General features: G+C 45.5%; 1 protein-coding gene across 1 annotated transcript in view; it reads right to left on the minus strand.

Annotated features, from left to right (window-relative positions):
- The window catches only part of LOC130294159 (indolethylamine N-methyltransferase-like), a 48,693-nt gene that overhangs the window by 9,893 nt on the left and 21,984 nt on the right, over positions 1-16,816 (minus strand). Inside the window, exon 2 of the mRNA XM_056543662.1 lies at positions 11,357-11,564. Coding sequence (XP_056399637.1) covers positions 11,357-11,564 — 208 coding nt within the window. The remainder of the gene's footprint in view (positions 1-11,356; positions 11,565-16,816) is intronic.

The raw sequence follows: 16,816 nt of genomic DNA on the forward strand, positions 1-16,816 counted from the left end.
GGCCCAGCGTTTTTTCCTGTTTTATATTATTAAATTACAAATAAATTACGCTTTTATCTATCCAAGTAAGAGCCTTTTCTTTTATTTTCACCATCCTCTCTCTCTCTTTCATCATCCCCCTTCTCCTTCAATCATTTCCTTCTCCCCTATACTTCTCTCTCCCATATACACCGATCAATATATACACACACATCCTGCAGTTTATACAGAAACACCTATCATCACAAATATTCATTATATACATGCATATTCTCCAATTTATACAGTAACACTTACCATCCCCCTCTCCAATCATTCACAAACACCTATCAAGATACTTTTCTCCCCCATACTTTTCCCTCTCTCCCATATACACCGATCATTATATACAGATTCTCCAGTTTATACAGGAACACCTATCACCCTCTTTCATTATATATATATATATATACATACCCTCAAGTTTATACAAACACCCATCATCACCCTCTTGAATTATTCATAAACACCACTATCATCATTACATATTCACAGACAAAACCATATAACACATTTCCATCACACTCAAGACCTTGAGAACCAGTCACCCCCATTTATCTTTACGAATTTTCTGCTTAATCAGGGTATACAGGAGATTATACCCAGACTGAAGTTCTCGGTCACCACACCAGATTGAGTACATCTCACACTTCCTTAATCTTTTTCAATAGACTCTGTTCCATGATGGGGGATGTAGTACAGGGGATGAGGGATTGATTGCACTGGGTCTCACTTCTGAGACCCAATGCGATCAGAAGTTATTAAACAGGGGAGCGGGCGGCATGCTCCACTCCCCTGCAATGTACAATATATTTTTACTTTCATTTTTAAATTACTCGCTGGGAGCCTTGGATGGCCGTTATGGATGAGCCATTCAGGGCTCCCGGCAGGGCTTTAAAACTTCAGTGTTGCTTACTGTATAATAACATTCCGCCTTAAGTATATTCATTTTATTCCCCCCATGTGTATATGTATGATTCCCCCCCCCCCTGCCTGCTGCCCAGTCATCTTATATCGATTTCACAGCGCATAGCAGGGACATGCCATTCCATTCCCTGCTGCTCATCTCTGTATCTGACAGAGATGAGCAGCAGAAAATGAAGGGACCTGTCCCCCCTGTGCCCTGTTATAGTGCTCCATTCCCTGCTGCCGACAGTACTTGACCTGTACCCCCAATGCGCTGCTTCATTCATTCAACACCGCCGCCCAACATGTCCTGCTGCTGCCCGGCTCCAAACACAATCAGAGAGCACAGTGGGGACATGTCAGTCTATTCCCCCAGCTCATCTCCGTATCCGACAGAGATGAGCAGTGGGGAATAGACTGGCATGTCCCCGCTGTGCACTCTGATTGCACTTTGAGCAGGGCAGCAGCGTGGACATGTCGGGCGGCGGTGGGGAATGAATGAAGCAGCACATTGGGGGTACAGGTCAAGTACTGTCGGCGGCAGGGAATGGAGCACTAAAACAGCGCACAGAGGAACAGGTTCCTCCATTCTCCGCTGCTCCTTTCTGTCAGATACGGAGATGAACAGCAGGGAATGGAATGGCATGCCCCTGCTGTATGCTGTGACAGCGCTAGAAGATGACTGGGCAGCAGGTGGAGGGTGGGGGGAATCATACATATACACATGGGGGGAATAAAATGAATATACTTTAGGGGGAATGTGATTATACAGTAATTAGGCACAATGGAGTTTAAAAACCCCACTGGTAGCCCTGAATGGCTCCTCAGTACCGGCTGTACAGGTCTCCCGGCAGGGAATTTAAAAATGAAAGTAAAATACATCGTACATCGCAGGGCAGCGCAGCATGCTGCCCTCCCCCTGTTTAATAACTTATGATCGCATCGGGTCTCAGAAATGAGACCCCATGCGATCAATACCTCAGTCCCTGTACTACAACCCCCATCATGGAACAGAGTCTTTTCCATGATAGGGTTTGTCTTACACAAACACTAATGTAGCCACCCCAGCCACCGGCAGACTCCCGCAGCCAGGGAACTACTACTCCCATCATGGAAACAAGTATGTTCCATGATGGGAGTAGTAGTAGTTCCTCAGCTCTGCAGGAGTCTGCTGATGTCACCTCTTCTGAGCATGCTCAGAAGTAATAACGGATATTAGAAACCAGGTGCAAACAGATTACATAAATCTCATCCGTTTGCCATAGACTTCAATGTTAAAAATAACGTACATTAAATAACCCGTTTCTTGTGACGGAAGAAAAATTAGTACATCTGCCATTATTTCTTCCGTCACAAAAAACAACCGTTATTCATGAAGGGCTATAACGGGTCATAACGGATAATCAAAAATTCCATAGACTTTAATGGGATTTTTGTAACGGCCGTTTAACACCAATTTTTAAGGCTTTTCTAACTTAAGTTCATAACGGGTCTTTTAACGCAGCAACATATTAGTGTGAAAGGGGCCTAATAAAAATGTAGTGTGCGTGTGTTTTTCACTTTTCTTTTTAAATTTTTTTTTAGGTAGTACTATTACTCCCAGCACACACTGTTCCATTATGGGAGTAGTAGTACCGGTACTAATTGACAGATCGCCCTGGGTGTCACTTGTGACACCTGTTGCGATCCTTCTGTATAATGTATAGATGTGGCCGCCGCTCTTCTATGGTCCCCTGCACTGCCGTATATATACACCTATTCATATTTCCCGCAGAGAGGTGTCCAGATGGTTCCAGCCAATCACAACTCTCTGTGGGAAATATGAACAGGTGTATATATACGTCAGATCTGTCTATTAATGCAGGTACTACAGCTCCCAGCATGGAGCAGAGTGTGCTTCATGTTGGGAGCACTAGTACCTGCAGTTAAGGACAGATCACAACGGGTGTCACTCCTGACAACCGCTGCGATTATCCTTCATCGCTGAGATGCAGAGCGGCTTTCTTCTGCGCTCGCATCTCTGCTCTGTATTCTGGCAAGCCACTCACCATTCATATTTCCTGCTGAGAGAGGGGATTGACTGCCACCATCCAGCCAATCCCCACTCTGGGCGGAAAATATGAATGAGTGATGTGAATTTCTATTCATATCACTGGCAAGCCCAGAGTATAGTGCAGAGATGCTAGCACTGTATACAGCTGCTCCGCATCTCTGCTATATTATGAATGATCGCATCGGGTGTCAGGAGTGACACCCAGGGCGATCTGTCTATTAGTATAGGAACTACTACTCCCATCATGGAATAGTGTGTAGTAGTCCTACCAAAATAATATAAAACATAAAAGTAAAAAACACACACATACTTCCTGTATATTATTGTCGGCTACATTTTTAGTTCCCTGCTCACCCACATAAATTGATCCCTGTTTAAAATGTAACATTAACATTTTTTTTTGTCTTTCAATTTTCTGGAGTGGGCAGGGACCAGAAAATTCAGAGCTCAATATTTAAAATTAATGAGGAGTGCATTTCATTATTTTTTTTCTAGTTTTTGTTCCAAATCATAATTGTTTTATTTTCACTTCACTTTTAATATGGAGCGCTGAATTTTCTAGTCCCTGCCCGCTCCCGAAAATTGAAAGACATAAAAACCCAAAAGAAATGTACATTTTTAAACAGGGATCAATTTATGTGAGCAGGCAGGGGCGTAAAAATGTTGGCGCTAAAAATGAGAAAGGGGCCATTTAAATGTAAAAACAATGTATTTTTATTATTTTTATTTTTTTATTTTTAATTAGTAATGTATTTTAATATTGTGTTTAATAAAGTGTGTGAGTATGTGTGTTTCCCTTTTTTTTCCCTTTTTTTTTAGGTAGTACTACAACTCCCAGCATGGAACAGACTCCATGATGAGAGCTGTAGTACTTGTACTATTAGGCAGATCGCCCCGGTTGTCACTCCTGACACCTGATGCGATTGTCCTTTCTATTGCAGAGATGGAGCGGCTTTCTCCTGTGCTCGCATCTCTACACTATACTCTGAACAGCCAGTGATGTGAATAGAATTCACATCATATATTCATATTTTCCACAGAGAACAGTGATTGGCCCGATGGTTCCAGCCAATCACAGCTCTCTGCGGGAAATATGAATAATAGGTATATATACGGTACATACTCATACTACAGTGGAACCAGAGAAGAGCGGCCAGCCGCCCGAATCAATCCATTATACAGGACAATCGCATCGGGTGTCAGACGTGACACTGGCTGCGATATGTCTATTAATGCAGGTACTACAGCACCCAGCATGGAGCAGAGTGTACTTCATGTTGAGAGCAGTAGTACCTGCAGTTAAGGACAGATCACAGCAGATATCACTCCCGATGCCTGATATGATCGTCCTATCCAGATGCGAGAAAGCCGCCCTCATCTATACATTATACAGGATGATCGCAGCGGGTGTCAGGAGTGACACCCGAGGTGATCTGTCTATTAGCACAGGTACTACTATTCCCATCATGGAACAGCCTGTTTCATGCTGGGAGTAGTAGGACTACCTAAAAAGTTAAAAAAATAGAGAAAAAAAGTGAAACACAACACACTTTATTAAACACATTATTAAAATAAATTACTAATAAAAATTTGCCAAGAATTTATTCGGATCAAATAGATATTTTTTTAATTCAGCGCATCGGACAAATCAAATTTTTCAAAAATTCGCTCTTCTCTACACCTCAAGCCAAATTCCTGCCTACAAGCACTGAGAGAGAAGGAAGAGAGATTGAGAAAGAACGTTCACCTGTGGGTGTATTACAACGGTCATCCACTTCAGCACAAGTGACATCTGACACCCCAGTCAACAGTCAGTGGGTTCCTCAGACACAACCCTCAGTTGGCATGGGCCCGTAGCAATCACTGTCCTCCCATTGCCTCTGTCCTATGCTGTTCCCTCCCCTACAGAAGTATCTTATGCTGTGGGTTCTGCTCCACTATTCAGTGAGGACGATCTAATAGAGGACAGTCAGCAGCTACTGCCCAGCCAAGAAGTGGCTCTTGGGAAATAAATTACCTCGATTTTATCTGATATCCATTCCTTTTGTATCCTTGTGGAGCTGGGGCTCTCCTTGAAGCCAGACCGAAAGAAGTGGAGGAGACATCCGCAGCTTCCTCCGCTAGGCGGGCATGTAGTGATGAGGAGAGTAGGGTAGGAGGTGGTGTTGCGAGAGTTCAGGCTCCTGAAGCAGACACTGTTGAGGAACCTGAGGAGGACATCAGTGACGTGCAGACACAACTCGATGATGATGAAAGCGATCGCACTTGGGAGCCGGGTGCTGAAGGGGCTTCATCATAATCAGGAGAAGAGGGTTGCAGGTTGACCGTGAGGCAGCAGCTGAGCCAGTAAGGTGTGTTACGCCGAGCGCTCCGGGTCCCCGCTCCTCCCCGGAGCGCTCGCAACTTCCTCGCATTTGCAGCGCCCCGGTCAGACCTGCTGACCGGGTGCGCTTCAATGTGTCTCTCAGCCGGGATGCGATTCGCGATGCGGGAGGCGCCCGCTCGCGATGCGCATCCCGGCTCCCGTACCTGACTCGCTCCCCGTCGGTCTTGCCCCGGCACGCGCGGCCCCGCTCCTTAGGGCGCGCGCGCGCCGGGTCTCTGCAATTTAAAGGGCCACTGCGCCACTGATTGGCGCAGCAGGCTTAATTAGTGTGTTCACCTGTGCACTCCCTATTTATACATCACTTCCCCTGCACTCCCTTGCCGGATCTTGTTGCCATTGTGCCAGTGAAAGCGTTTCCTTGTGTGTTCCTAGCCTGTGTTCCAGACCTCCTGCCGTTGCCCCTGACTACGATCCTTGCTGCCTGCCCTGACCTTCTGCTACGTCCGACCTTGCTCTTGTTTACTCCCTTGTACCGCGCCTATCTTCAGCAGTCAGAGAGGTTGAGCCGTTGCTGGTGGATACGACCTGGTTGCTACCGCCGCTGCAAGACCATCCCGCTTTGCGGCGGGCTCTGGTGAATACCAGTAGCAACTTAGAACCGGTCCACCAACACGGTCCACGCCAATCCCTCTCTGGCACAGAGGATCCACCTCCAGCCAGCCGAATCGTGACAAGGTGGTAGCATGGTTGGCAGTCAGCATGGTGGCAGAAGTGGAAAGTCTGGAGCCAAACGTGCCAGGGTTGATGTTCCTGGAGGGATCCGCCAAATGGAAAAGGATTTAGGCAAACTAGAAGAATGGTCAGAACTCTGGCAACTGAAATTTAATGTAGATAAGTGCAAGATAATGCACCTGGGGCGTAAAAACCCTCAGGCAGAATATAGATTATTTGACACAGCCCTGACCTCAGTATCTGAGCAGAGGGATTTAGGAGTAATTATTTCAGAAGACTTAAGGAAGACAATGTAATAGAGCAGCAGGAAACTCTAGCAGAATGCTTGGATGTATAGGGAGAGGTATAAGCAGTAGAAAGAGAGAAGTGCTCATGCCGCTGTACAGAACACTGGTGAGACCTCAATTGAAGTATTGTGCGCAGTACTGGATGCCGTATCTCCAGGAGGATATAGATACTTTATAGAGAGTTCAAAGAAGAGCTACTAAACTAGTACATGGATTGCAGGATAAAACGTACCAGGAAAGGTTAAAGGACCTTAACATGTATAGCTTGGAAGAAAGAAGAGACAGAGGGGATATGATAGAGACTTTTAAATACATAAAGGGAATGAACATGGTAAAGGAGGAGAGCATATTTAAAAGAAGAAAAACTACCACAAGAGGACATCGTTTTAAATTAGAGGGGCAAAGGTTTAAAAGTAATATCAGAAAGTATTACTTTACTGAGAAAGTAGTGGATGCATGGAATTGCCTTCCTGCAGAAGTGGTCGCTGCAAATACAGTGAAGGAGTTTAAACATGCATGGGATAAGCATAAGGCTATCCTTCATATAAGATAGGGCCAGGGACTATTCATAGTATTCAGATTATTGGGCAGACTAGATGGTTCTTATCTACTGACATATTCTATGTTTCTAAGCTGAATGTGCTCCTGTCCAAGTTGCTGGTGCTGCAGTCCCTCCCTTTCCAAGTGGTGGACTCTGCACCTTTCAGAGAACTGATGGCTTGTGCCGAGCCGAGGTGGAGAGTCCCAAGCCATCATTTATTTGCGAAGAAGACAGTACCAGCCCTAAACAATTTTGTGGAACAGAACGTGGGTTAGTCCTTGAGCCTGTTGGTGTGTACCAAAGTGCACGGCAGCGCGACATATGGAGCTGTAACTACGGTCAGGGACAATACATGTCCTTTATGGCCCACTGGGTAAATGTGGTTCCTGCACAACCACAACAGCAACTTATACATGTAACGCCGCTTTCGCCTCCAAGCTCTTAGGCCTTTGGTCCTGTGATAGTGTGCGACTCCGCTTCCTCATCCTACACTGCACGGACAAGTCTCAGTGCCCCTCCAGCATACCATGTGTGCAGGGCACGGCGGTGTCACGCTGTTCTTCACATGGTTTGCCTTGCCGAACAGAGTCACACAGGGGAGGAACTGCTAAAAGTCATTTATTAAGAAATCGAATCATGGCTTACTCCATGAAAACTGGAAATGGGAACCATGGTGACAGACAACGGGTAGAAAATCTTGTCTGTGCTGCGACAAGGAAGGCTGCGCCATGCGCCCTGCATGGCACACGTGTTCAATCTGGTTGTCAAGCGGTTCCTAAAGTCAGCTGGTTTCCCATCTGCAAGACATCTTAACAATGGGAAGGAAACTTTGCATGCACTTCAGCCACTCATGCACTGCAAAGTACACACTCCTTTAGCTGCAGCAACAGAACGGCATACCCCAACATGGTCTGATTTGCGATGTTTCCACATGTTGGAGTTCCACTCTCCATATGTTGGACCAACTATATGAACAGAGAAAAACAATCACCAATTTCTTAATGATCCAAGCAGATAGGTGGAAATCCCTGTGTAACTTCAATGTCATTCAGTGGCAGCTCATACATGACACATGCCGTTTGTTCAGGTCCTTTGAAGAAGCCCCATTATTAGTCAGTCTCCAGGATTATGGGATGAACAACAACATTCCACTGTTTCATTTACTACAACACGTGTTGGAAACGATGATTGGTCAGGGCACTGGAGAAATGGCGCCTACATCTCACGGCCACATGAGCAATGTGGGGGTTAAACTGGAGGAGGGGGGAGGGGCAAAGTGGAGCACAGTTTAGGTTTTGCGAGATGGGCGTTTTTTCTAGTCATCTGAGAGGAGGAGCAGACAGAGGAGCTAGAGAGTTATGAGGAAGGCGAGACAGAGGAGCCAGATACACCGTGGCAGTATGCAGTGGAGATAGAGGCAGGGAGCCCCTCCGAGTCACTTGCACAAATGGCACGATGCATGTTCACTTACTTGCGTAGTGACCGCCGAATTGTCACCATATTGGGGGAGATTTATCAAAGGATTTAGACTGGTTTTTCCTGTCTAAATATGTGTGACTTTTCTGCGACTTTTGCTGTAGAGGATTTTTAGAACATGATGCATGCAAGTCTATTTTAGACGGAAATGCAATGGAAAATGCATTGGTGCTGAATTTATCAAGTGCGTCTTTTGTGCGACAAGTCGCATCTGCCCAAAATACGCTGAAATGTCAGACCATGTTGGAGCAGGTCTCAATGCAGTTTAATCTGTAGACCATGAAGTCTGTGCACAGAATTTATCAAGGGCTGTGAGACCTTTGATAATTTAGGAGCACAATAGACAGGAGACTACCACATACGCTGGTCTATAAGCATACCCAGAATAGACTAGATTAGTAAATGTCCCCCATTGTTTATGTGAATCAATATAATTTATTTGGAATATCCATTTTCCTTACAAGCAGAGAGTTTCAAAGTTGGAAAAATGCGAAATTTTAAAATTTTTCATGAAATTTTGGAATTTTGCAAGAAATGATGCAAGTATTAAAAAATTTACCACTAACATAAAGTAGAATATGTCACAATAAAACAATTTCGGAATCAAAATAAGTAAAAGCATCCCAGAGTTAATAATGCTTAAAGTGATCAATTGTGCAAAAAATGCTCTGGCTCATAAAGGGGTATTCCGGCTTTAGACATTATATTCCCTATTCAATGGAGATATAAAGGTAGATCCTAGAATTTTTTAATCCCTTAACCCCTTAACGACCACGGACATATATTTACGTCCGTGGCCGGCTCTCGCGATATAAGGTGCGGCGACCGTGTATCATAGCGGGTCGGTCCTGGCATGTAACTGAAGCCTGGATCCGGGCATAATAGTGCATGGCAGCGATCGCAGTGCCGCGTGCTATTAACCCTTTTGTCGCGTCGTTCAAATTTGAACGCTGCATCTAAAACAAATGTAAAAGCTTCTCGGCTGCTCAGTGGGGCTAATCGGGACCACCAATGTGAAAATGCGGTGTCCCGATCAGATAAGAAGCGAGCTGAGGGTCACTTACCTTCCTCCAGCACGTCCGATCGGCGATTGATTGCTCCAAGCCTGAGATCCAGGCTGAAGCAATCGACCGCCGATAACACTGATCAATGCAAAGCTATGGCTTTGCAGTGAACAGTGCTGGCAATCATTGTATGCAATGTTATAGCCCCCTATGGGGGCTATAACATTTTAAAGAAAAAAAGTGTAAAAAAAAAGTTAATAAATCTGATTTAACCCTTTCCCTAATAAAAGTCCAAATCACCCCCTCTTCCCATTTAAAAAAAAAATAAACATGTAAATAAATATAAACATATGTGGTATCGCCGCGTGCGTACATGTCCGAACTATGAAAAATATAATTAATTAAACCGCACGGTCAATGGCGTATGCACAAAACTTATTTTTGGTCACTTTTTATATCATGAAAAAATGAATAACAAGCAATCAAAAAGTCCGATCAAGACAAAAATGGTATCGATAAAAACTTCACGGCACAAAAAGTGAGCCATCATACCGCCCCATATGCAGAAAAATAAAAAAAGTTTTAGGGGTCAGAAGATGACAATTTTAAACGTATACATTTTCCTGCATGTAGTTATGATTTTTTCCAGAAGTACGACAAAATCAAACCTATATAAGTAGGGTATCATTTTAACCATTGGGACCTACAGAATAAAGATAAGGTGTCATTTTTACCGAAAAATGTACTGTGTGTAAACGGAAGTCCCCAAAAGTTACAAAATGGATTTTTTTTTCCATCATAGCAGGTTGGGCCCGGCCTCTAACAATGGCCGGGACCCATGGTTAATAGCGCGCGGCACTGATCGCGGTGCTGCGCGCTATTAACGCTTTAGACGCGGCATTTAAGTTGGTCTAAAGTGAAACTATAACGTTGCCGGCTAGCTCAGGGGGCTGTACGGCATCCTGAACAGCAGGAGGGTCCTTTACCTTGCCTCCTGGTGTCCGATCGCCGAATGATTGAGATCCAGGCATGAGCAGTCAAGCGGCAGAATCATCGATCAATGGTTTCCTATGAGAAACCATTGAACGATGTAAAAGATCAGTGTGTGCAGTGTTATTGGTCCCTATGGGAGCTATAACATTGCAAAAAAAAGGTTAATAAAAAAGTAAATAAAGATCATTTAACCCCTTCCCAAATAAAACTTTGAATCACCCCCCTTTTCCCATAAAAAAAAAAAAACAGTGTAAATAAAAATGAAAATAAACATATGTGGTATCGCCACATGCGGAAATGTCCGAATTAGAAAGATATATAATTAATTAAATCGCATGGTCAATGGCGTGCGCGCCAAAAAATTCCATAGTCCAAAATAGTGTATTTTTGATCACTTTTTATATAATGAAAAAATGAAGAAAAAGCGATAAAAAAGGCTGATCATTACAAAAATGGTACTGATGAAAACTTCAGATCACGGCACAAAAAATTTGCCCTCATACCGCCCTGTACGCGGAAAAATAAAAAGTTATAGGGGTCAAAAGATGACAATTTTAAATGAATAAATTTTCCTGCATGTAGTTATGATTTTTTTCCAGAAGTACGACAAAATCACCTATATAAGTAGGGTATCATTTTAATGGACCTACAGAATACAGAGAATGTGTAATTTTTACCGAAAAATGTACTGTGCAGAAACGGAAGCCCCAAAAGTTACTAAATTGCGTTTGTTTGCTTTTTCAGTTTTGTCTCACAATGATTTTTTTTTTCTGTTTCGCCGTAGATTTTTTGGTAAAATGATTGATATCATTACAAAGTAGAACTAGTGGCACAAAAAAAGCCAGCATATGGATTTTTAGGTGCAAAATTGAAAGAGTTATGATTTTTTAAAGGTGAGGAGGAAAAAACGAAAGTGCAAAAACAGAAAAATGCATGGTCCTCTAGGATCTACCTTCATATCCCTTGTACAGTAGCAATATCACCAAAAGTTTTCCACTAATACTAAGACAAATACTTCACCTTTTATTTTCTTTTTCTACATGAAGTTTTGTGACATGTCCCCAATCGAATGCTCCTGTCCGTGTGTCCAGCCATCTCTTCAGCTCCAGGATACATCTGTCAGTGACCTTCAGGACTATGATGTGTCTGAAAAAATCACAGGCTGAATATAGATGATGGACCATAGGACCAGCGCTGAGATCAATCAGGACATCTCCTTTCATGTGACCTGCAAAAAAAAAAAAAAAAAAAAAAAAATATATATATATATATATATATATATATATATATGTACATATAGCTACAGGAGAATACAGCAGCACACTGCTAGCACATAGATATAGATAAAACATGAGTATATAGATAAAACATGAGTATATAGATAAAACATGAGTATATAGATAGAACATGAAAAGCTATACACCCACCTCTATTAGGTGTATATAAGGTGCCTTGGATGTTTCAGACCTTGCATGCCTGCTGTACTGTTCATACAGAGGCATATACACAGTGTAGGGTCTGTCCCAGAATGAGGTCACATTACATTGGTGGGACGGTCCACGCTATTTGGCCGCCAAATTTGCAAGCTAAGTACCTCATAATTTCATAGTTTCATATTTTCATTTATTGCACTACAGCTGTATAGCTTTTCATGTTCTATCTATGTACTCATGTTTTATCTATATACTCATGTTTTATCTATATCTTTGTGCTAGCAGTGTGCTGCTGTATTCTCCTGTTGCTGTATATTTAGCCCAGCAGCCAGGTCTTTACAATAGTTTGGAATCAATAGTGCTGGCCAACTTATTCTTTGGATATATATATATATATATATATATATATATATATATATATATATATATATATATATATTAATAATGATAATAAATAATAGTATATATCATACTGAAGCATCTAACATATTAAACCCTCAGAGATGTTGTAGACAAATGATAATGTATGTCTGTATTGCTAAATAAGTTTGGCAACATTGTATTTTCCAATATAGAATAATAATTGTTACGCCGAGCGCTCCGGGTCCCCGCTCCTCCCCGGAGCGCTCGCTTCACCTCCTCCGCTGCAGCGCCCCGGTCACGTCCTCTGACCCGGGGCGCTGCGATCCTGCTGCTAGCCGGGATGCGATTCGCGATGCGGGTAGCGCCCGCTCGCGATGCGCACCCCGGCTCTCCTACCTGACTCGCTCCCCGTCTGTTCTGTCCCGGCGCGCGCGGCCCCGCTCCCTAGGGCGCGCGCGCGCCGGGTCTCTGCGATTTAAAGGGCCACTGCGCCGCTGATTGGCGCAGTGGTTCCAATTAGAGTTATCACCTGTGCACTCCCTATATTACCTCACTTCCCTTGCACTCCCTTGCCGGATCTTGTTGCCTTAGTGCCAGTGAAAGCGTTCCTTGTGTGTCCCTTGCCAGTGTTTCCAGACCTTCTGCCGTTGCCCCTGACTACGATCCTTGCTGCCTGCCCCGACCTTCTGCTACGTCCGACCTTGCTTCTGCCTACTCCCTTGTACCGCGCCTATCTTCAGCAGCCAGAGAGGTGAGCCGTTGCTAGTGGATACGACCTGGTCACTACCGCCGCAGCAAGACCATCCCGCTTTGCGGCGGGCTCTGGTGAAAACCAGTAGTGGCTTAGAACCGGTCCACTAGCACGGTCCACGCCAATCCCTCTCTGGCACAGAGGGTCCACTACCTGCCAGCCGGCATCGTGACAGTAGATCCGGCCATGGATCCCGCTGAAGTTCCTCTGCCAGTTGTCGCTGACCTCACCACGGTGGTCGCCCAGCAGTCACAACAGATTGCGCAACAAGGCCAACAGCTGTCTCAACTGACCGTTATGCTACAACAGTTGCTACCACAGCTTCAGCAGTCATCTCCTCCGCCAGCTCCTGCACCTCCTCCGCAGCGAGTGGCCGCTCCTGGGATACGCTTATCCTTGCCGGATAAGTTTGATGGGGACTCTAAGTTTTGCCGTGGCTTCCTTTCCCAATGTTCCCTGCATCTGGAGATGATGTCGGACCTGTTTCCCACTGAAAGGTCTAAGGTGGCTTTCGTAGTCAGTCTTCTGTCCGGAAAAGCCCTGTCATGGGCCACACCGCTCTGGGACCGCAATGACCCCGTCACTGCCTCAGTACACTCCTTCTTCTCGGAAATCCGAAGTGTCTTTGAGGAACCTGCCCGAGCCTCTTCTGCTGAGACTGCCCTGTTGAACCTGGTCCAGGGTAATTCTTCCGTTGGCGAGTATGCCGTACAATTCCGTACACTTGCTTCAGAATTGTCCTGGAATAATGAGGCCCTCTGCGCGACCTTCAAAAAAGGCCTATCCAGCAACATTAAAGATGTTCTGGCCGCACGAGAAATTCCTGCTAATCTACATGAACTTATTCACCTAGCCACTCGCATTGACATGCGTTTTTCTGAAAGGCGTCAGGAACTCCGCCAAGATATGGACTCTGTTCGCACGAGGCGTTTCGTCTCCTCGGCTCCTCTCTCCTCTGGTCCCCTGCAATCTGTTCCTGTGCCTCCCGCCGTGGAGGCTATGCAGGTCGACCGGTCTCGCCTGACACCTCAAGAGAGGACACGACGCCGTATGGAGAACCTCTGCCTGTACTGTGCTAGTACCGAACACTTCCTGAGGGATTGTCCTATCCGTCCTCCCCGCCTGGAAAGACGTACGCTGACTCCGCACAAAGGTGAGACAGTCCTTGATGTCTACTCCGCTTCTCCACGTCTTACTGTGCCTGTGCGGATGTCTGCTTCTGCCTTCTCCTTCTCTACAGTGGCCTTCTTGGACTCTGGTTCTGCAGGAAATTTTATTTTGGCCTCTCTCGTCAACAGGTTCAACATCCCAGTGACCAGTCTCGCCAGACCCCTCTACATCAATTGTGTAAATAATGAAAGATTGGACTGTACCATACGTTTCCGCACGGAGCCCCTTCTTATGAGCATCGGATCTCATCATGAGAGGATTGAACTTTTGGTCCTCCCCAATTGCACCTCGGAGATTCTCCTTGGACTTCCCTGGCTTCAACTTCATTCCCCAACCCTGGATTGGTCCACTGGGGAGATCAAGAGTTGGGGGTCCTCTTGTTCCAAGAACTGTCTAAAACCGGTTCCCAGTAACCCTTGCCGTAACTCTGTGGTTCCTCCAGTAACCGGTCTCCCCAAGGCCTATATGGACTTCGCGGATGTTTTCTGCAAAAAACAAGCTGAGACTCTACCTCCTCACAGGCCTTATGATTGCCCTATCGACCTCCTCCCGGGTACTACTCCACCCCGGGGCAGAATTTATCCTCTCTCTGCCCCAGAGACTCTTGCCATGTCCGAATACGTCCAGGAGAATCTAAAAAGGGGCTTTATCCGTAAATCCTCCTCTCCTGCCGGAGCCGGATTTTTCTTTGTCTCCAAAAAAGATGGCTCCCTACGTCCTTGCATTGACTACCGCGGTCTTAATAAAATCACGGTTAAGAACCGCTACCCCTTACCCCTCATCTCTGAACTCTTTGATCGCCTCCAAGGTGCCCACATCTTCACTAAATTGGACTTAAGAGGCGCCTATAACCTCATCCGCATCAGAGAGGGGGACGAGTGGAAAACGGCATTTAACACCAGAGATGGACACTTTGAGTATCTGGTCATGCCCTTTGGACTGTGCAATGCCCCTGCCGTCTTCCAAGACTTTGTCAATGAAATTTTTCGTGATCTATTATACTCCTGTGTTGTGGTATATCTGGACGATATCCTAATTTTTTCTGCCAATCTAGAGGAACACCGCCGGCATGTCCGTATGGTTCTTCAGAGACTTCGTGACAACCAACTCTATGCCAAAATTGAGAAATGTCTGTTTGAATGCCAATCTCTTCCTTTTCTAGGATATTTGGTCTCTGGCCAGGGACTACAGATGGATCCAGACAAACTCTCTGCCGTCTTAAATTGGCCACGCCCCTCCGGACTCCGTGCTATCCAACGCTTTTTGGGGTTCGCCAATTATTACAGGCAATTTATTCCACATTTTTCTACCATTGTGGCTCCTATCGTGGCTTTAACCAAGAAAAATGCTGATCCCAAGTCCTGGCCTCCTCAAGCAGAAGACTCCTTTAAACAACTCAAGTCTGCCTTTTCTTCGGCTCCCGTGCTCTCCAGACCTGACCCTTCCAAACCCTTCCTATTGGAGGTTGATGCCTCCTCAGTAGGAGCTGGAGCTGTTCTTCTACAAAAAAATCCTTCCGGGCATGCTGTCACTTGTGGTTTTTTCTCTAGGACCTTCTCTCCAGCGGAGAGGAACTACTCCATCGGGGATCGAGAACTTCTAGCCATTAAATTAGCACTTGAGGAATGGAGGCATCTGCTGGAGGGATCAAGATTTCCTGTTATTATCTACACCGACCACAAGAACCTCTCCTACCTCCAGTCGGCCCAACGGCTGAATCCTCGCCAGGCCCGGTGGTCTCTGTTCTTTGCCCGATTTAATTTTGAGATTCACTTTCGTCCTGCCGATAAGAACATTAGAGCCGATGCTCTCTCTCGTTCCTCGGATGCCTCAGAAGTTGATCTCCCTCCGCAACACATCATTCCACCTGACTGCCTGATCTCCACTTCTCCTGCCTCCATCAGACAGACTCCTCCAGGAAAGACCTTTGTTTCTCCACGCCAACGCCTCGGAATCCTCAAATGGGGTCACTCCTCCCATCTCGCAGGTCATGCGGGCATCAAGAAATCTGTGCAACTCATCTCCCGCTTCTATTGGTGGCCAACTCTGGAGACGGATGTTGGGGACTTTGTGCGAGCCTGCACTATCTGTGCCCGGGATAAGACTCCTCGCCAGAAGCCCGCTGGTTTTCTTCATCCTCTGCCTGTCCCCGAACAGCCTTGGTCTCTGATTGGTATGGATTTTATTACTGATTTACCCCCTTCCCGTGGCAACACCGTTATTTGGGTGGTCGTTGATCGATTCTCCAAAATGGCACATTTCATTCCTCTTCCTGGTCTTCCTTCTGCGCCTCAGTTGGCTAAACAATTTTTTGTACACATTTTTCGTCTTCACGGGTTGCCTACGCAGATTGTCTCGGATAGAGGGGTCCAATTCGTGTCTAAATTCTGGAGAGCTCTCTGTAAACAACTCAAGATTAAATTAAATTTTTCCTCTGCATATCATCCCCAGTCCAATGGACAAGTAGAAAGAATTAACCAGATCCTGGGTGATTATTTGCGACATTTTGTTTCCTCCCGCCAGGATGACTGGGCAGATCTCCTTCCATGGGCCGAATTCTCGTATAACTTCAGGGTCTCTGAATCTTCCTCCAAATCCCCATTTTTCGTGGTGTACGGCCGTCACCCTCTTCCCCCCCTCCCTACCCCCTTGCCCTCTGGTCTGCCCGCTGTGGATGAAATTTCTCGTGACCTTTCCATTATATGGAGAGAGACCCAAAATTCTCTTTTACAGGCTTCTTCACGCATGAAGAGGTTCGCGGAT

Source organism: Hyla sarda, chromosome 10 (genome assembly GCF_029499605.1).
Source record: "Hyla sarda isolate aHylSar1 chromosome 10, aHylSar1.hap1, whole genome shotgun sequence".
Taxonomy (NCBI): domain Eukaryota; kingdom Metazoa; phylum Chordata; class Amphibia; order Anura; family Hylidae; genus Hyla; species Hyla sarda.